This window comes from Anopheles cruzii, chromosome 2 (genome assembly GCF_943734635.1).
Source record: "Anopheles cruzii chromosome 2, idAnoCruzAS_RS32_06, whole genome shotgun sequence".
NCBI lineage: Eukaryota > Metazoa > Arthropoda > Insecta > Diptera > Culicidae > Anopheles > Anopheles cruzii.
The window spans coordinates 54350352-54369276 of record NC_069144.1 but is presented as its reverse complement, the minus strand read 5'-3'; the positions used below and the strand labels follow the sequence as shown (position 1 = coordinate 54369276).

The window sequence follows — 18925 nt, the reverse complement described above, 5'->3', positions numbered from 1 at the left end:
AATCTATATCAAACTTTATTTGACAATTATATGTATATATATATATATATATATATCTTTTCATCAATAGTAATTGATCCACAATTCTTCACCGCAACTAGAGTCTGATATTCTCACGTTCGAGTCTGGCCGCTACTGTAGCATTCTACGCCGTGCGTTTCTACCACAAAAGTCTTCATTCTTTGCGCAACCTATGGAACTGATATTAGGATCTCTAGATGCTGCAACAAACCCCCTAATTGGTAAAAGCTAACAAATTCCGCTACCGAACGGCGCCCCGTCGGGCACGGCCACAACCATTTCGCGGTCAACTCTCGCTAGGTCCGAACTTATTCGCCGCCCACAGAGCCTAGGCGTACGTTTGTGGTGCACGTGTTTGATAAACTTGTTACAATGATAACACAACAGGTTCGATCTGCCAAAGTTGTGTTCGGTTATAGATTTCTTAACTCGTTTGTTTGTTGTGGTATTTGATAAAATACTATATGCTTAGTCATGCGCCGTTTCGTCCTTATTTTAATCTTTGATCTATGCACAGAGTTCATATTTAATCGGAGTCAATGTTATGTTCAGTTTCATGTTTCTGTTTTTGAAATTTGATCATTTCATATGCTACTGCTTTCAGTGGCTGCAATATTCCGTTACAAGTATCGTCAACGATCTTCCTATGCCGTGGTGGTGATCGAATGGAGAGAAAGAGAGAAGCGAACGATCGCTACCCTCGATGAGGGTGGGGGGTTCAGTTTTCTACACGTGTTGTGTAATAAAGGGAGTAAAAACGTACATAGAGAATATTTTTTCCAAAATTCGAAGACATTCCTTCCCGACAAATACACAAGGCGAACAACAAATGGATACGACACTATTGTTCATGATGGCACACCGTCACAGACAGCACACAAAGAACACCATACAAGGGAAGGAATACAGAAACACGAGCCAAAGGAACACGGGTCAACCGACGACCGACGTTAGAGACGACAAGTTTTGTTCATTATGCAGAATATGGCGATACGTTTTCGCGTCATTTTGATACATTTGTTTAAAAAGTATTCTTTTAAAATGCTCGAACCATTGCGCACCAACCGTGTATTATCTAAATTATATTACAATGGTACAATTAGTCACCAGGTTCCCCGTTTCTAACATGCCCGCCACTGCGTTAGTCTAATATCGGTGTGATTGCGGAGAAAACAATTAAGGAAACTAAATAAGTGTTAACTAAGGCATACATAAAACTACTGAGAAACATTTGGAGGACGAAGAAATGGAGACAGCCAATTATTTTTATAAACTAACGAAACAACTACCATGAAAAACTGAACTATCGTGTAACTAAAGCTTCCGTTTATTCAATAACCAAAAGAATCCTTTTCATAGGCCAACAAGCCAAATTTTCTGGGGTACGTTGGGCTACGAGAAACAAAATTCAAATTTTTGATCGATTGATTCACGCAACTGTTTCAAGTGCGGCATCAATGATTCCTGCTGACTCCCGAGAACGTACCGGGGGGATCATCTCTAACACATAAATCTGACTGAAATTAATAGTGGAACTAAACACCGATAACTTAAGTGTGAGCTTTGCTGCACTACGTATTGAGTTCACAGTTTCAAATGTTTCAGTTGTTTCGCTTAACTACTCTCATAAGAACTCAAACACGAGCAAGATGAGGGTAAACTCGGCTCGGTGTGTTTCAATAAACATTGGTTCCAACCCCGCGCATGGCCGCTGGTGGGACACAAGCAGACGAAAGGAGAATTCTCGATTCTCTCAATCGCCCGTCCCCAAACAACAAACAGTTTTCTACCCATTTTTGCAACAACATCACAACAACCGTGGCCCCTTCGCAGCATGGTGCATCTTCCTGCGTTTTTAAGTGGAACCTTTGCGCTCCGGACAGCGCGTGTGCATGATGCGATGCTTCCGCACATTGCCCCCGACGATCACGCCGGCGTTTTCCTTGTCCGGATCGTCGTCCTCGAAGCTGCTGCCCATGCAGGGCGACGTGGTCCCGTCGTCCTCATCCTGCTCATCGCCAGGCCCGCCGTCGGGCTGCTGGCCAGCGGTGTGTACAATAATGCCCGGATGGTTCTCGGATTGGGCGTGAATTTCGTGGCTTTCGCCCGGCGTCAGGCTAGCTAGCGCTGCCAGCAGATCGTGGTTCACGAGCGGTTCGGCTTCCTCCGCCGGTTCCCAACCGGCCGGCGGGGAAGCGGGCGGCGATATGAGAAACTGCTTGACCGGGGCCGGTGGTTTGAGATTGGTGTTCGACACCGGCGTCACCGGTTGCGCCAAGTAGCAGTTGATGACCGACTGGCCGAACGGGTACTGGTGCAGCTGAATGCGGGCGTTGGCCGCAGCGATCGCCGTGTCATAGTTGACGCGCAACCGCCGAAAGCTCTTCAACCACTGAAACGTGGTCGTGTCGGAGAACGTTTTGAACAGTTCCTCGAGGCGCGCCTTCAGCTCATCGTTGGCGAATACCTCCGAGTGGATGTTGGTCACGATGATCGATGTCGGCAGATCGACCAACAGATCGTCGTCGACCGGGTTCGATTCGTTGTCGGAATCGTACGCGCTTGGCAAAGCCGGATGCTCGTTCGGTAGGCCATCGGTCGGATTGATGAACAGATGCTCATCATCCGGTGTCGCTGGATCCGCCACCGGATTGTGTTTACTACAGTCATTCTGCTCGCCACCACCCGTCTGCCGCACGTCAGCCGTCTGTGACATGTCTCTTTCTCTTTCTCTCTCTTTTGCTACCACTCTCGCCTTTGCTTGCCTTCTCTGTCTTCTGTTGTCCCACGAAGGGTCTTAAATTGATAGCAGTTGACCGCGTGTATGGCCACGCTAGGGGCGCCGATCCCTCTCCTTGCTCTATCCACACTCTATGCTCCTCCCCCCGGGATTCGCTTCTGTTCTTCTCTCGTGGCCGCAATGCAACACGCAACCACAACACTACGCAACGCGGTGCAATTGATGAAAAAAGCCATTTTTTGCATCCCGAAGTTTGTGGCATCAGCGCGCCCGCGCACACACGACAGAAGAACATAAGTTGGCCCAATTTTAAGTTTTTTTTTGCAAATTTCACCAACCGGAAGTGGTGACAGACAGAGCCAAAGAGTTGCAGAGAAGAGAAAAAAGATAGGAAGCAAATAGAGAAAAAGAGAGAAAGAGAGAAAGACAGAAAAAGAGAGAGAGAGAAAGGAGCAATGTCAGATTTCAGGAATAACAAATGCACTAAAAATCACTTTTAATTGTGAAATGTGTTCTACTGAGAATGTGTTTTTGACGTGAGTTTGGCAAGGAATTGCATTTTAGGGTGGGTGAAAATGATGATTTCACATACGCAACCAAGATGCACAACCCCCTTGCAGACTACTACTGTGGTTACAGTGATGCTGGTGTTTCTGGTTTGCTAGAGACAAAGGTGCACTACATCCCAAAAATGGTTTCTGAGCAAACATTCTGGCTGGGGTTGCTAAGGATACCCATTTCCCAAAGGTTACTACCATACATATTTATTACAAAAAAAATACGACTACATAGCTCAGTTGCCAAATTGACAGTGCCATCCCTCTGACCCATTTTTGACTCTCTTATGTTCATGTTCTCTTGCTACATTGCTGGAGTTCGATACCACCGGAGCGAACGTTTTTTTTTCGCCTGGTTTATGTTTCAATTTGACGGCTTCCGCTGCAGCATACTAGATGCCGAATACGACGATGACTCGCATAGCGGAAGGTTTGTCGATGCCGTTAATAACTCTAGTTTTTAAAGTGCTATCCATGCATTTTCTCTCTCTCTCTCTCTATTTTTCTCTTGCTCTCTGTTTCTCTTTTTCAGTTTTCTTTTCACTTCATCGCCACGGAAGCATAAAAGATACACGCAGATTAAATTCGATTAAGTATCTCGCATAGTTAAATTTGCGATCGGTGTCGTGCTCTTAATTACAGTTACTTTGAAATGCCACATCTTAACGATTCAACTTGGGGCTGGTACAATTGTTGCAAAGGCAAGGACATCAAGTTTTCCATTGGAAAGCACCTGTGAAAATTGTACCGTAGTTATCGCATATAAGGAAAAGTATCCAACTCATTGCCTGCTTCAACTCTCTGCACGGCACAGGACTATCGAAGTAACATGAACATAAGTTCTTATCTTATCTCGATTCTGTTTGGTAGCACTGCGGTGACGTAAATTGGAATTTGAGGTGTGCCATCCGCAGGATGGTTCTCTTCTTGCATAGCAATAGGATTGAACAAAGTTTTTGAAAACTTTTCATGCAACCATCACCATTCATAAAAGTGTTAGCTCATCAAGTGTACCAGCGTCTTCACAATGGTTTGCTGATAATATTTCATTTGATTAATATCACTCCAAAGAGCCGACGCGATCCGCCTCTGTGGGTCACAATGGCGACTATTGCCCAATATAATAACAGCCCAATGGACGATCAGCATCATCATGATCGCCGGACGAAAAAAACACTTCAATCACATAAATGCCGTTAGACGCTCGCGGTTAAATGGCCGAATCAACGGCACAGTAGCTTACGGTTGGTAATATTTAAAAATAGCCCACCGCCAGTTGATGACGTAATCGGGCGTGATGGCACGGGTTGTGGCCTCTATGCTCCACTGAAATTCCACAGAAGTTTGCTGGAGAATGGAAACCACAAATTGACTCGCCCATCCCCATCCGGAAGGAAGGATACTTTATGTTTCACAATCAAATAGTTTTGCACTATCAAAATAGTGTAATCAAATAAATATGAAAACAAACAAAACACCACCTTTACCGCAATGTTGACAAAATGTCAGCCATACCAACGTGAGCAGACGGGGCCAATCAATTGCGCCAGAGCACGTATTATGTCCAGTGCCAATGCCTCGGTGAACGCAAGGTTGTGGAAAATATCGATTTTTCACACCGCGCACCCCACGGGATAGTGTAAATCCCGAAGGTGGCGGTGGAAAAAATCTTCGATCGCTTTCGATGTGCACGAAGATGAACAGCATCCGCATTAGGTGCATATTACAGCTCCAAGCGAGCTACGATTTTCGCCTAGCAGGGTGTGTCCAGTTGAATTTGGAACAGTTTTTTTGTCGCCTCTGATCTCATCCAATTCCCAGCACGGGAGCGCTTACTGCGGGCAGCCACACACACGCGCACACACAACACGGCGTACGGATCGAGTTGCGAACGGAACTTTGATGCATTTTAGCGCAGTAAAGGAACTCTATTCTACCATTATTCACTGCTCGTTGCACTACTTACAGGTTGGGCTATCGGTCAAACGTTGGCTCCGACACTTTCTTTCCGTTTTCGACACTTTTCACGCAAGCGATATCCTCTCACCGCAATGGCTAACTTTCGACGACTGTAAAAAATGGCTGCCAGCGTGACGACTCGCAGGCCTCGCACTATGGGGAAAAGGCGGTCATAAGTCAACTTAAAAACTGAGGGTTTTAGTTATATTAGCCTAAAATAGATAAGTTATCTATGACAAATGAGAAATCATTTGTCAAAGTCGAAAAAGTGATAAAAATTGCTCTTTAAGGTCTCGCCAGGTCTCTGGTTGCAGAAAATTCACGCATTTGCAAAGGATTATGCATTGAAACATTTTGGTGCAATACGGATTGCATAAACCAGGCGTTTAGATTGTGCATTAAAAGATTTTAGTGTCATTCAAATTGCATAGCTCAGGCGTTTAAAGCTTATTTTATATACTTGAACGCGTGCATTACACATAAAAAGTTGAATTTAATCAAACCACATGCAAAGAAAACAAAAACGTTGAAAAAAGTCCATAGGTTCCTCCTAAAAACATTTATGTCCGCCTTTACCATATAAATTCCCTACTGTGCCTCGGTGTGGATGGATAGTGTTTAGCTTTTGCCCCGGGACGCAAGATCTGTGACGGGTGGTTTTGACATTTGATGTTGACATTATTATTTAACATTTTTTATTTTAACATTATTCCGGCGCTGAGATTACCAAAAGTGTTCCTGTGAGTGCAAAGGGAAAATATGATATTAAAAAGATCACTGATTAGCGTGGCCCGGTTGCTGGGCAATCGATCGGCTGCCACGCTAGCCAAAACGAGCACTCCACTGGCCGAGCAGCGGTGGGATCTTTTTGCCGGTGTACTAGTCGAGCGACTGCCGATCGTCACGAAAACACTAGAGCCGATAGAAGCTAAATTTAAGGTAAAATTGAAAACCCATAGCGCACTGCTCGTAGCTTACACTCGTTTGGTACGCTTTCAGGAAATGTTGAACCAGATCGAGCTAGAGAACAGTTTGAAGTCGAACCATGAAATGAGAAAAGAAACGGAAAAGCGTCAACTGGAGCTACTGAAAGCGGGCAAAATCGATCTCGACTCGGAAGCATTGAAACAAACAGCCCAAGATTTAGAGGACGCCTACAACGATGAGTATGCCAAGTTCAAACCTGCCCCACGGGTCACGGAGGCCGACCTTAAGAGCAATGTCGAATCTACCGATCGTAAGCTTGAAGAAGCGCTGGTGCTTCTTGTGGAGCAAAAGTTGGGAAACAAAAATCATTTTCTGCTGCCGCAGACCCTCCACAAGGCAGGAGAATCAATGCGGGCAACTGCCGAGAGAGCACTGAAGGAATTCTGCGGAGACACGCTTCAGGTCACGTTTTACGGTAACGCTCCGGTGGGATTCTACAAGTATAAATACCCTCCCACCGCTCGGTCGGACACCGTCGGCGCAAAAGTATTTTTCTTCCGAAGCGTACTCAAGCCCAGCTCCGGAAACGTGACTAATAATAAATTCAAGCACAAATGGTTGACCCAGGAAGAGCTGCAGAAACAACTACACGAGTCGTACTACCAGAACGTATCACAATTTCTCGTTTAACCCCGTGCCCAGCGAACATTAGTATAAATATAACACAATTCATTAGAAAATGAATCGCTTTCGAAAGCGTTCAAATATTTATTTACTGCCGAAAGCTAAATCGCCGATATTTAAGCTAAAATCGAGAGGCCCTCTGGTTCGTTGCCACTGTTCGAGTTTGCATCGCCACGATTCCGCTTTTTGATCACATAAACGCGTTTGTTTGAAAGGCAAATGGTGTAGCTATGGTCGGGGTACACGATTGATATCTTCCGGCAAGAGTGCGGCTTGAATAGGGCCGGATCGACGCTGCAAGGGATAGAAAGGTCGAATTAATACACATTTTTTCAGAGGTAATAAAGAACGATAAAAGACGTACCTCTCCGTGAGTGTGAGCAGGTTTACGATAATATTTGCAGTACGCTCGTCGTTCTCCAGCTCGCCACCGGAAGCGTGTACGCACCCATCGTCGGTGAGGACCAGGAACCCCAGCTGATCGGGCACTGGATTACGATCAAGGTCCATCGTTGTACTGCCGTTGGCACCGTAGCCGTTACAAGCCTGCGCTGAGTGCTTCGAGAGACCGCTGATCCTCTGGCGCTGCTGAGATTCACTAAGCACTTCAGTAAGGACCGAAGTAGACGAGAAGCTGCTACCGCTAGCGACTGCCGAAGCGCTAGCGAGCGTGAGCTGCCCGATGCGGTTGAATTGTCAGATGAAAAAATGCGTAAACAGTCGGAACGCTACCAACAACCAATACTTAATAGTACTCATCAACTAGAGCCGCACAACCCAGCGAATGCGGGGATGGACAGTGGGAAATTTAGGACTGCTTGACGGATGACGGACACAACAATTGTTGCAATAATTTTGATTCCGTGATTTTCGTTCCAAACTCGAAATACGACCACTCAATCGGTGCTGTCTGTCCACTATTGATTTTGTCTGTTTCTTACTTACCTCCTGTGTTTCTTTTTCGAAGGATCCTTCTGATATCCTTTAGATCGACCTCATCGAAGCACACCCACACAGCACCAATCAGCATTCGAATGTAAACAATCGATCGAGAGACGTTCAAACAACAGATGATGCACAGTATCGCGAAAGGGTTGAAACAATAGGTCTCAGATTGTGTGTAATCCTTTGTGTAACCATACGAAACACTGAGCACAACGCGAAAAAACAACGCAAATCTTTCTTGATTTCGAGCAAAGAATGCTTCATCGATTGTTTTCGTTCGCCTATTGCATACACACATAAGAGCTGTCATTTTTTTACGCAAAAAAAACGAACAGGGTGGACAACTTTCTTAGTTCTGTTTTGGATTCCAGATTTGTAGAAAGTGGGAGTCTTATTGCGACAGAATTGGTCTAACAAAGTTGGAACCAGCATGAGTAACCTCGAAAATACCCTTCAAATCGAGATAAAGCTGGAAAAGGTAACGTTGATAGCGCGTACGATTCATCCACTCTTTCGGCTCACTTTGCTCCATCATGTTCTCAGGAGAAAACAAATCAAGCCCTGCTCAAGGACCATGTCGAGAAATATTCCGAGTTGACGCAATCCATGTCCAAGATACTGAACTCGTTCGAGCAACGGCTGGGTAAGCTTGAGCAGACTATTCTGCCGGTCTACAACATTACCAAAAACCTCCAGAAACAGCAGCAAAGTAAGTACACCCAAGAGCAACTCGAAGCTTTACTGATCTTTACTCAAACGTGATGTTGGATCGTTCTAGATCTCGACAGTACGCTACAATGCATGGAGGAAGTCCTTTCGCACTACGACGCATCGCAGGATGTTTGCAACTTGATACATCAAGGACCGTCGGAGGGCAACATCAGCACATTCCTGGACGGATTGAACAAACTAAAAAAGGCAAAAGACTACTTCCTCAACAACAATCCGCAGAGTGTCGAGCTGGAGAACGTTACGAGTCTGTTCAACAATGGATGCGAAACGCTCAACAATCACTTTAAATCGCTACTAAAGAAGCACAGCACTCCGCTGAAACCGGTCGATCTGCTGGACATGATCTACATCGAGGAAGACTCGTCCAACGAAGACTGCCCTTCGATAAAGCAACTGCCACCGAATACGCGCGAGGAGCTGAACGTAATAGCGCAGTGGTTAGACAACAATTTGCGCCGAGAGTACGTGCAAATATTTGGCGACGAGCGTTCGGATGTGATAGTGAGATCGTTGCAAAACCTAAAAGATCACCAAAAGAGTGGCAGCTGGGGCAATGAACCGCTGAAGGTGCGCCACTCGTATGGACGCGTTGACGTCGGAATCAAGAAGACCACGTCCGCCCGTTTGCAGCAGATGTAAGAGTTATAGGCCACCTTGGGTTGCGCATTAATAATCCCTCTTCACATCACCGTTTTGTACTTTTAGTTTCGAACGGAAGGCCAACAAAATGCTCATGAAAGCATCGCAAACGCTCGGTCAATCAGCTGGACTCGCGATGCGCAAGAACTCCTCGTTCGGTGATATCCTGGCGGCGGAGGAGTATGGCAATGATAACGACCAAGAGTTGGAGAAGTACCTTGTGCTGCTGCTTGGTCTCCAGAAGTTGCTCGTCTGGGAACGGCAGCTGCTGAACGATATAATTCCACCGACGCGCCACAACGAGGTTTTCTCGCGCCTCTCGCAGCCCTCAATCGAGATGGTGGTGAGGGATGCGGAGCAGATAACGTCGAAAGTGCTGCGTAGCATTTCACGCAAGGAATGGTCCGCGGCGCTCGGAATATTCTCGGCGCTTAAGCACGTTCAGATTCTGCAGCCCGACATCGATCGCATCTGTGATGCTACGCAAAAGCAACAGTTATCGGGAGTGTTGAACCGGCTGCAGCAAACGGCTTCGAAGGGGTTGGAGCAGTTTATTGAATCGGTACGGAACGATGCTGGTGGCGGTATGGTTAGCATGACCTCCAGCACAATCAGCTACGGTGGTGGTTCGAGTGTTCCGCGCGATGCCACCGTTTACGAGCTGACGTCGAACACCATCTGGTTTTTGGAGCAGCTTCAGGAGCATTGCGACACCATTGGAGGCCTGCTGCAGACGGAAGCCACGTACACGAACGATCTCGATCGTATCGCATCGCATAAGGCGTTGACGGTGGAGCAGAAAAACAAAGCCCTCCTCGGCATCTACGTTCGTAAGTGACAATGAATTTCCGGGTCGTTGCCAAGTCCTTCAATCGATTGCTCTCGATTTTCAGGCAAGGTGCTGGCCGAACTAAACTACACCATTGCAACAAAGTCCGAGCAGTACGGTGACCATGCTACGAAGCAGCTGTTTAAGCTCAACAACACGCACTACATTTTGAAGTCATTACAACGCTCCAGTCTAATCGATATCGTTGCGCTGACCGAGCATGATTGTGAACGCCGTTATCAGAAGATGATACAGGACCTAAAGAAGGCGTATCTGGGTTCGTGGGCGAAACTATTGTCCTACATTTCACCCTTGGACGACATGCCACGGCCCATCAATGGGAAAGTGAAGGATAAGGAGCGTGCCACCATCAAGGAACGGTTCTCCAACTTTAACAAGGAGCTAGAAGACGCGGTTAAGACACAGCGAGCCGTGTCCGTGCCCGATGTGCTGCTGCGGGAAGGTATCAAACGGGACAACACGGAGCACATTGTGCCGCAGTACAATACTTTCTTCGAAGTGTAAGTGCTAAAAGGATTCATTGAAATATCGCGGCAATAACTTTCCGTTCTCATTTTGGCAGCTACTCCGATGTCCAGTTCAGCAAAAATCCTGAAAAGTATGTAAAACATCGGCCCTCCGATGTTACAACTATGCTGAACAGCTTCTTCGATGACACCATCTAACGGCAGAAACGGAGTTGAAAATAAAGTAACCCAATATTAACCTTTTATTGGCTTTCCAATACAATTGCAACTGTAGTTTATTAAATAATGCTATTTGAAATGCGTGTCGAGCAACGGTACAATGGACATTCGGAATTTTTTTGGCAGCACTGCACTGCTCGAACGGTGCTCGAAAATGTGTATCGGATGCTTTTCTCTTGCCGTTTCGCTCTTGCTCATTAGTCATTCTGCAAATTCTGCAAGTAGCAGAAGCAGAATTGACAATTTATTTCGACCACAAACAAATCGATAAGAAAAGGCACAGTGTGCTTCCTAGTTGTACGATAAAAAGTGATTTTGCAAAACGCATTTTTTCGGTGCCCTTTTGCGCATTTAAGCGGCCAACTATCCGCCATCGTATATAGATTACGGAAACTCAACGAGTTAACACACTAACCTAGCGAATTTGGTGCGTATTTGGTGAGGTCCCAGTGTGAGACAGGAGAAAAAAAAGCCACAGGGAAGAATACAAACAAAACAAACGCGAAACAAAATTCTAATCATGAACAACAAAGGAGCCAATGGTAAGTACTCCGAGTTGCTTTTGTGTTAGGCACAAAAAATGAAGCCTTTCAGAAAAGGGTCGGCTTGCAACTTCACGTAACACGCAATTGCGCTGGACGTGAGAGGAAGCCAATGTCGATGGTCCTTCGACTTTCCACACCGCACCCGTCAGGCCACAGAGTTGGATGCGTGTTACTCGCACGATATCTTTCTCTCTATTGTAATCCTGGCGAAAGGGTAGACAAGCGCGTGATTGAGGATTATTTTGTCTTCCGCCATTTTCAGGATATCCTTATGACGCCGCTCAACAAGCCGTTTATCAGCAGTACATGAACAGTCAGGTAGGCGTGAATGGAGCTCTCGGTTGCGATTTAGAGAGTTTGAATTCTATCGATGGTATGCTCCGTTTTCAGATGCCTGTCCACGCACAGCTTCCGCCTTCGTACAACTCGGTGGTCACCAGTATGACGCCGACGTACCCACCATATCCCCCTGGAATGATGCCGCAACCGTTTTACAGCAACAGCTGGAGCATGAATCCGTCCCCTCAGCCACAGTTCGCTCCACCACCGCCACCGTACGCACCGACGCAGGCCACCGTGGCCGCGATTCCGGCCCAAACGGTCCATCCGTCGATGTATCAGTATCAGCTGGCCGCTGCCCCGCCACAGGCGCAACCCCCCCAAGTCTACCAAACTCAAATGTATCCAGTTCAAGTAAGTCTCGAAACCGTCGCACTGTTCTTTTGATCGTTACTAACCTCTAATCGTTATCGTCTCCTGTTCCTACCGTTGAGCGGCTTATCTGATAAGCTCGAAAGAACAGTGAATTGAAGCACTCACTCTCTTCAACAAGAGGGTTGCTTTGATGCCTCCTGCAGGTCGTAACGTAGCATTCTAATTCCTGTGTTTATGATTTGTCCGCCTTCCACAGGGTGCCATGTACGATGCCGGGGCTCGTTTCGGTAAGTCAGGTGGCGCCCCAACGATTCCGCCACCGCCGCCAGGAATCGCCCCGAACGCGGCCCAGATGGCCACCATGCAGGGCCAGCCGGTGGTGATGACGAAGAAGAAGAACAACTTTGTTCACGGTGGCAACGGGAGCGGTTACACGTTCTGGTGAAGTGTGTAAGAGGGTGCCGTGTTCCCTGTTCAGATGAGCCTTTTGCCGGACCCGGTGGCGTGCCATGGTGTAAGTGCGAACACCCAAACAGAACAATAGACAAAACGAGAACTGCGACTGGTGGTAGGTATTCACAAGGGAATTGCAAAGCGCGTCAAGTAATCGGCCAGAACACGAAGAAGCGAATTTGAGCAGAAAATTGTTACCAGAAGTTAATAAGGCATAGTTTTGAGGGAAGGCGAACCGCAGAAGTAACGCTGGACCATGTAAAACACTTAATGGCAAACAATTATCGTTCCAAAACCTTTCAGAAGGGCGGACAATTTTTTTTCCTTTGTTTTTGTTCCAAATTTTTTCTGCAATTTTCTCCATTTAAACATATTGCAACATGTTTCCTTATCCGAATGATGTTCGTTACGAATATCAAGTACTATATTTTCTTTTTATTGTACACTAATTTTTTTTCCGGAAGTTGACCACTCCGTTTAGTTATTTTACTGTATGTTCCTTTAAATTTGAGTTTTGGTTATTCGCGGCAAAAGTTACAGAAACAAAACTTCAAACAACGGTGTGTTCAATTCAATACAATTACTGTAGAAGATGGAGCCGATGGAATAACATTCTCTACGTGCGAAATGTAAAGCACTATCGCTGCTAGACTGCTCAATACAACAAAATGACCGCGTGCGATAGGAAAGCAGCGAAATGAAGTTATTAGTAAATGGTTGAAGAAACAGAATGAACTAAACATAAAACTATAGAGTGATTAGAGTGCCCTCTCCCTTACCACGGTTAATAAAATCAAATATCTACCAAACTGCTGTCGACGGACGGACACAGGACAGTTAATAATGTGCGACAATGATCGCTGCGCAAGCGAGGCGAATCAATGTCGGGGGCATAAGAACAATATTCTATATGCACGAAACATCACGAAGTCCGATTCGATACAGAAAACGGGACGGAAAAACAGTTAGCGAGCGCGAATAGTTCAACAAATCTGCAAAATCTACTCGTAAAAACAAATACAAAAGTATCAAAAACCTTAGATCAAACAGCAACACTATGAGCAATCTTGAAAAGCAAACAATACAATTGAAGTGCAATGTAGTAGGCCATTATTCGTTAAACATTTAGAAGGGTATCTTTTGTGGACACTAAACCTCGGTGGAATGAATCTTGCGAAAACGACGTGAGAAATGAAAAGGCATCCCGGACACGTCGGACCAATCATACCAATCATCGGACCACTTCAACACCTTTGCTGGTTACTAAATCAACACACATACAGACATACGGACGCACAATGAGATGTTTAGAAATGGGATCGCGAGTAGTCATCGGGATCAAGTATGCTGAGCAGGAAATGATTGCATGAAAAGCGAGAACTCGTGGTGCGTAGGAAAAGTTGGTTCGATGACGGCACAAACGGAAATGTAAAAAAAAACGAAACCACGAATAAGAAAATTAACATAAAAAACTCCCGAAAGTGATTTAGTTTGGCTGAGAAACTTTATTCCAAAAAATATATATACTTCTATATAATGATATATACTGAACCGACAATTGGAAAAGGGAGCGAAACACGGATCGGACGAATCGGAAATATAGTCATATATTGTTTATTGCAATACGCTCGGATTGTGGTGTGAAGAGACGTGGAATGGTCTAGCACATAACCAAAAGCACAAAGAAGGGACAAAATGGTCGACACAACTATTTAGCGTGAGGCATGTATTGATGGACGTTGCCGACAGGACACAACAGGAGAGTTAGGTAAAACGAAACGAAAAACCGGGGTTGACGTAACGAAGCAAGGACTCCGTAATTTTGGTTTTGATCCTGCTACGGACACTCAAAAGGCACCGATAAAATCATGGACAGCAAGGCAGAGAAAGGCACAAACAGGAGGCAAGCAGACGAGGCGTGCAAAGTATTTTTTCAGGCTGTTTGCGATTTATTATTTTTTGTGTTAAATCGTTTCGAAATTTATCCAACTATAACACTCTACATACACATATTGTATCTCACATTAAACAAAACAAGCAAATACTACACGACGACTGTGTCACACTCTGTAGTTCTGTTCCTTCGGAAGCGAAACTGTTGTTTCGCGTGTAGGTTTTTTTGCGGACTGCGAGGAAAAATACAAAAAAAACTGAAAAAGTATTTCAAACCCGAATGAAGTATGAATAAAGAAAAGCCGCAAGGAAAATGTGCGTTTGTCGGGCTGTTACTGGGCTTCTCGTCCCGACGAAGAGGGGACAAAAGAGAACCCGTTTATGGTGGACCATACGTTAGTTTATTATCGCTTACAGTTAAGATGCACAATTCGGAAGGGAATTACCAACTAACCAAGCTACGCCACCAAATCCTGAGATGAGCGCTACTTCTGCTGACGACGTGACTTTTCATTGGCGCTCTTCGTCGTTGTCGTCGTCACTTCGATCTCCACTGTCGTTTGTGGCTCGTTTTCGTGATCTTCCGCCGTGTCCGGTGCACTTGCGGAAGATAGTTCGCTCTTGTTCAGTTCCTCTTTGTCTGACTTTGAATCACCACCCTTTTGGTTCTGTTCTTTAGCATCCATAACGCGGCGCCGTTTACTGGCTATGGGGCACTCACTCGCTGGTTCGCTTTTCACATCTTGTGTCGCCCGGTTCTGGCCACTATCATCCGTTGTGGCACCCATTAGTTGCTCGCTTTCTACATTTTGCTTCATTCCGGGGTTAGTTTCGGCGCCGATTTGTTCCTCTTCTTGTGCTTCGTGTTTTGGTGATTTCGTCTCGATCACACTGACCGGCAACTTGTCTTCTATATCGTGCAACGAGTCGACGACGGTGTCCTGTATGTCCGAGGACTTTGCTGAATCTTTCGGAGTGTCCAAGGTTGGCAACGAATCGATAGCAACATCGTGCGCTATCGTGACATTGTGCTCTACCAATGGTTTGGTCAGTTCCGCCTCTCGGTCTTGCTGCTCCTGCTTAATGATAGCCGATATCTGATCTTCTACCTCCTTTTGCTTTCGCTCGAGGGCGGCACGGGCGGCGCGTGTGTTACGAGTGCGCGGTGAAGATGCCGTGACGCCAGTTGTTTCCTGTTTGATGCCTTTTCGGCTGACTTCCGTTTTCGGTTCAACCAACTTTACGGTGGCCTGCTCTGCGCTCTCAGCAACGTCATTCTGATCCAGTTGCTGCTGCTCATCGGCACCGTTAGGTTTATCCGTTGAAGGTCCCGCTGTTCCGGCAGAGATCTTTTCGTCCACTGCAACAACGCTGAGTTCAACTTCACCCTCCGATTCCGATTCATACTTTCGCTTGTTGAACGTTCGCTGCGCCGGCAGTTCAACGTGTAACGGACAAGTCGCATTCTCGAACAATGTGGCCAACGGCTCCTGGCAGATAACGCCACCCTTCTCGATGCCGCACACGCGGAACAGTACCTGCTTTTTGTCCTCCAAGATGTGCTTGCGACAGAACTTGCAGCACGGTAGCGTCCGCTCGCCACACTTTACGCCACCCTCGGTGTAGGCACACTTCGGCAGGGACGGCGGTTTCTGCTGCAAGCCCTCGGTCGCTTTGGCACGCTTCTCAAGGTACTTGCGCTGCAGGATCGATTCCACGCCGTACTTGCGATGGTAGCGATTGAGCCCCTTCAGCTTCGCGTACCGCTGGCGTTCGCGGGGCGTTTCCTGAATCTGGTCATAAATGCTGCAGCGCGTTTCGCGCTCTTTGCGCAGATCCTGCAAATAGGTCCGTCGCTTATCGCACAGGACGTGCTGCAACCGGTGCAGCTGCTGGACGTACAGGCTCTGCAGGCGTGACAGCTTCTCCTTCGTGATCCGTGTCACCTCTTCGGCCGTATAGATGCCGGCGTGCTTCAGCGGATCGTCTCCCTGCGAGTCGACACTTTCATTGTCCGAGTTATCCATATCGTGGCCTTTCCAGGAGCCACCGTACGTCGGTTGCAACGTTTCCTCTTCATTCGAGCTCGAGTCGGACGCGTAATCGAGGACGATGCGCCGGGAATCGTTGATCGACGTGACGTCCACATCGACTGGAAAAGGGAAAAAAGCGAATGTTTTAGTTTTCTAATCGTTTTCGAGTGATTTTGGTCAACTATTGTGTCATCCATAACCAAAACGAACATCAATAAAATAACCAGGATGATAATAAACAATTGGCCCATTGTTCTAGGGCCTCGAGCTCGTCACAACCATGAGTGGAGAACGACTCAAACGCCCGTTACGGCAAGCGGTAGATGAATCGTGGGCATTCATATCGTGTTAGATCTCTCAACCCGGAACTCGGGTGCTGCTTAGGACGCAAAGTAAACTTATTTACTTGCGTCAGCTGCATTCGCTGTTGTGCTATAAAAAGCCATTAGCCAGCCTCCAATGGCCGTTGCAGACACACTAAAGCAAGAAAATGAAAGGACTCGTACTGCTGACACTGCTGGTGGCGAGCACGGCTTTGCTGGTCCAAGGACAGGCGGACAACGTTGTGATCACGGCAAATAACGACGGAACGATCACCGTCTCAACTCCCGATGGCTCGTCGAGTGTCACACTCGATGCCAGCTCGCCCGATCTTCTCTTGGAACTGACAACCATCATCAACTCTATACTCAGCAACACAGACTCGACGACGGTTGCAGCAACGGCGGCAACCACCGCTGCCACGACCGCTGCTTCGACCGCTGCCTCGACCGCTTCCACGACCGCTGCTACGACCACCACGGCCGCACCGGCAACCACAACTATCCGGGCGATCTGTGGCCCCGTTGTTGGAACCGGAATCGGTGGAGGGTTTGGAATCGGAGCAGGCATCAAACTTGGAGTCGGTACGGGACTCGGAGCCGGAATTGGTGGAGGACTCAAAATTGGCGGAGGCATTCTTGGCGGACAGCCAAGCGTACTTCCCGCCATCGCTAGCGGGGTCGGTAACGTAGTGGGGTCTGGCATAAATCTCGCAGGCAATCTGGTATCGGCAAAAACTAATCTAGAAGGCTTCGCTGCAAATGGCCTGGGAACACTCGGTGGAAAGCTTCTGCAAACGGCTGGCAATGTTGTCGGAACAGCTGCCGCAGGTCTGGGCAGTGTGGTAGGTGGTGTGCTCGGCGCCGGAACTGGTCTCGTCGGAGGATTGCTTAACGCCGGCTCCAACACCGTGCGTAGTGGGCTCGGTGCCGGTTTGTCCGGTAGCGCGTCCGGATCCGCTGGACTCAGCGTAGGTGCCGGGTTAGGCGTTAATGCAAATATTGGACGCCCTTCGCTGTTCTTCGGCTAAATAACCGACCGAGAACCGACTATATAATCCAAAATATAAGTACAGAAAACTTGCCCGCAAACAATGAATGTGAACAGTTGGTTTTGTCCGCCCAAACAAACATACCGAATGGATCGACGGACGGTGTAACAACGTCCACATCGTTATCATCGTCATCCTCGTGGACAGTGATCTTCAGCGGCGTGTTCCCTTGGCTGTGTTGCTTGATTTTGTCCACCTTCGCGTGGTGCGCCAAACTGTGCAGGAGCGTTTCCGTCGTCTCGACCGGAACCAGCTTGCCGATCGTTGATTTCGTCTTCGACAGCTGCGTCTGGCGGCTGTGCTCAAAGCAGTAGTTGGTTCCGTAATCCTTCTTGGCGTCATACTTCGGTGACGGTTCCCCGCACCGTTTTCCGTTGGCGTAGTAGTAGCCGCACTGCTTGTAAGGCGCATCCGGTTCTTGCAGGATGTGCCGGAAACAGTAGGCGTACGAATCTAGCCGCGGTAGCGAACACTCGTACAAGGTGTACGAACAGGACTTGGCTTTGCGTTCTATGTCCAAGTATATCTGCGTGCGCAAGTTCTTGTCGTGCTGGTCTATGGTGCTAGCGTTGCTGCTGCTGCTGACGGTGGCCACAGCGGGGCGCATCGGCTGTGGCTGGGGTCCCATCGTTCCGAGAATGCGAAAACGCGAAACAATTCCGGGTATTTCGCAATACAAAACTAGTTCACAAAAGCACCTTCCCGAATGACGCGCGCTGACAAACGTCGAAAATGGACGCACGGCAAAGGCCTTTTCCGAAATGGCTGCATACGAGAAAAAAGGCCTGTTGGTTGCGTGCAAAATAGAAGTTTAACAAAAATATATCGTTAAAATGATGCTCGGCATCATGATATTAGGTTATTTTTCGCTATTATTCGTCATCATTTTGCAATAGTCAAAAGGCTTAGTTTTCCACAACGAAAAGTTTCGCCGAAGGATTATTTTTTTCTCAGAAGGATTACTTTGCTATTATTATTATTATTACTGTTGCTCGAATGCATTCGAGCTCCACCTTTGACAGCCAAACGTCACCACTGCTCGCGAGCTCGTTGTGAGGTCGGCCATTACGGAGTGAAAAATACATATTCGTGGAGAGTGCATTTTTCTACACCAAAATAATACCATCCAACTCACGATCCATCGGCTGTGACCGCTTGACTTACGAACCTGAACGTTTGGGTTAGTTTTTGAGCCCGCCAGCGAAGGCCCAGTGAGCGCACGACACGTTTTTCAC

The 18925-nt window shown here is 47.1% G+C and overlaps 6 protein-coding genes across 7 annotated transcripts; 3 read left to right on the top strand and 3 right to left on the bottom strand.

Moving 5' to 3' along the window:
- Nucleotides 1-84: 84 nt before the first annotated feature.
- On the bottom strand, nucleotides 85-5379 carry LOC128277666 (protein sarah). Its single transcript, XM_053016162.1, has 2 exons — nucleotides 5285-5379; nucleotides 85-2962 (listed from the first exon to the last, which is right to left on the bottom strand). The coding sequence occupies exon 2, from the start codon at nucleotides 2735-2737 to the stop codon at nucleotides 1877-1879; it is 861 nt and encodes a 286-aa protein (XP_052872122.1). The 5' UTR covers nucleotides 2738-2962; nucleotides 5285-5379; the 3' UTR covers nucleotides 85-1876.
- A 609-nt stretch (nucleotides 5380-5988) lies between these two features.
- LOC128277884 (39S ribosomal protein L46, mitochondrial) lies at nucleotides 5989-6942 on the top strand. Its single transcript, XM_053016484.1, has 2 exons — nucleotides 5989-6216; nucleotides 6277-6942. Exons 1-2 carry the CDS (start codon nucleotides 6037-6039, stop codon nucleotides 6892-6894), a joined length of 798 nt encoding a protein of 265 aa, XP_052872444.1. The 5' UTR covers nucleotides 5989-6036; the 3' UTR covers nucleotides 6895-6942.
- Nucleotides 6933-8035, bottom strand: LOC128277885 (ragulator complex protein LAMTOR4 homolog). Of its 2 annotated transcripts, none has more exons than XM_053016486.1 (3): nucleotides 7834-8035; nucleotides 7253-7616; nucleotides 6933-7182 (listed from the first exon to the last, which is right to left on the bottom strand). In XM_053016486.1, the coding sequence occupies exons 2-3, from the start codon at nucleotides 7396-7398 to the stop codon at nucleotides 7005-7007; spliced, it is 324 nt and encodes a 107-aa protein (XP_052872446.1). In that variant the 5' UTR covers nucleotides 7399-7616; nucleotides 7834-8035; the 3' UTR covers nucleotides 6933-7004. The 2 variants fall into 2 exon arrangements, with proteins under 2 accessions (XP_052872446.1, XP_052872445.1); XM_053016485.1 differs by having other exon boundaries at nucleotides 7253-7563.
- Nucleotides 8036-8172: 137 nt separating this feature from the next.
- Nucleotides 8173-10749, top strand: LOC128277953 (exocyst complex component 7). Its single transcript, XM_053016566.1, has 6 exons — nucleotides 8173-8311; nucleotides 8377-8542; nucleotides 8612-9200; nucleotides 9271-10034; nucleotides 10098-10554; nucleotides 10617-10749. The coding sequence occupies exons 1-6, from the start codon at nucleotides 8264-8266 to the stop codon at nucleotides 10717-10719; spliced, it is 2127 nt and encodes a 708-aa protein (XP_052872526.1). The 5' UTR covers nucleotides 8173-8263; the 3' UTR covers nucleotides 10720-10749.
- A 209-nt stretch (nucleotides 10750-10958) lies between these two features.
- Nucleotides 10959-14593, top strand: LOC128276631 (DAZ-associated protein 2). The gene is made up of 4 exons (XM_053015092.1): nucleotides 10959-11282; nucleotides 11548-11603; nucleotides 11676-11978; nucleotides 12196-14593. Exons 1-4 carry the CDS (start codon nucleotides 11261-11263, stop codon nucleotides 12382-12384), a joined length of 570 nt encoding a protein of 189 aa, XP_052871052.1. The 5' UTR covers nucleotides 10959-11260; the 3' UTR covers nucleotides 12385-14593.
- On the bottom strand, nucleotides 13949-18366 carry LOC128276620 (KAT8 regulatory NSL complex subunit 2). Its single transcript, XM_053015080.1, has 2 exons — nucleotides 17775-18366; nucleotides 13949-16437 (listed from the first exon to the last, which is right to left on the bottom strand). The coding sequence occupies exons 1-2, from the start codon at nucleotides 18316-18318 to the stop codon at nucleotides 14771-14773; spliced, it is 2211 nt and encodes a 736-aa protein (XP_052871040.1). The 5' UTR covers nucleotides 18319-18366; the 3' UTR covers nucleotides 13949-14770.
- Between the last annotated feature and the right edge of the window lie 559 nt (nucleotides 18367-18925).

Coding starts and splice junctions, on each gene's coding strand:
- LOC128277666 (XM_053016162.1), bottom strand. CDS start 2,737: ATGTCACAGACGGCTGACGTGCGGCAGACGGGTGGTGGCGAGCAGAAT.
- LOC128277884 (XM_053016484.1), top strand. CDS start 6,037: ATGATATTAAAAAGATCACTGATTAGCGTGGCCCGGTTGCTGGGCAAT. Junction 6,217..6,276: donor CGATAGAAGCTAAATTTAAG/GTAAAATTGAAA, acceptor GTACGCTTTCAG/GAAATGTTGAACCAGATCGA.
- LOC128277885 (XM_053016486.1), bottom strand. CDS start 7,398: ATGGACCTTGATCGTAATCCAGTGCCCGATCAGCTGGGGTTCCTGGTC. Junction 7,183..7,252: donor CTGCTCACACTCACGGAGAG/GTACGTCTTTTA, acceptor TATCCCTTGCAG/CGTCGATCCGGCCCTATTCA.
- LOC128277953 (XM_053016566.1), top strand. CDS start 8,264: ATGAGTAACCTCGAAAATACCCTTCAAATCGAGATAAAGCTGGAAAAG. Junction 8,312..8,376: donor TCGAGATAAAGCTGGAAAAG/GTAACGTTGATA, acceptor TCATGTTCTCAG/GAGAAAACAAATCAAGCCCT. Junction 8,543..8,611: donor CCTCCAGAAACAGCAGCAAA/GTAAGTACACCC, acceptor GGATCGTTCTAG/ATCTCGACAGTACGCTACAA.
- LOC128276631 (XM_053015092.1), top strand. CDS start 11,261: ATGAACAACAAAGGAGCCAATG. Junction 11,283..11,547: donor GAACAACAAAGGAGCCAATG/GTAAGTACTCCG, acceptor CGCCATTTTCAG/GATATCCTTATGACGCCGCT. Junction 11,604..11,675: donor AGCAGTACATGAACAGTCAG/GTAGGCGTGAAT, acceptor CTCCGTTTTCAG/ATGCCTGTCCACGCACAGCT.
- LOC128276620 (XM_053015080.1), bottom strand. CDS start 18,318: ATGGGACCCCAGCCACAGCCGATGCGCCCCGCTGTGGCCACCGTCAGC. Junction 16,438..17,774: donor ACCGTCCGTCGATCCATTCG/GTATGTTTGTTT, acceptor TCCCTTTTCCAG/TCGATGTGGACGTCACGTCG.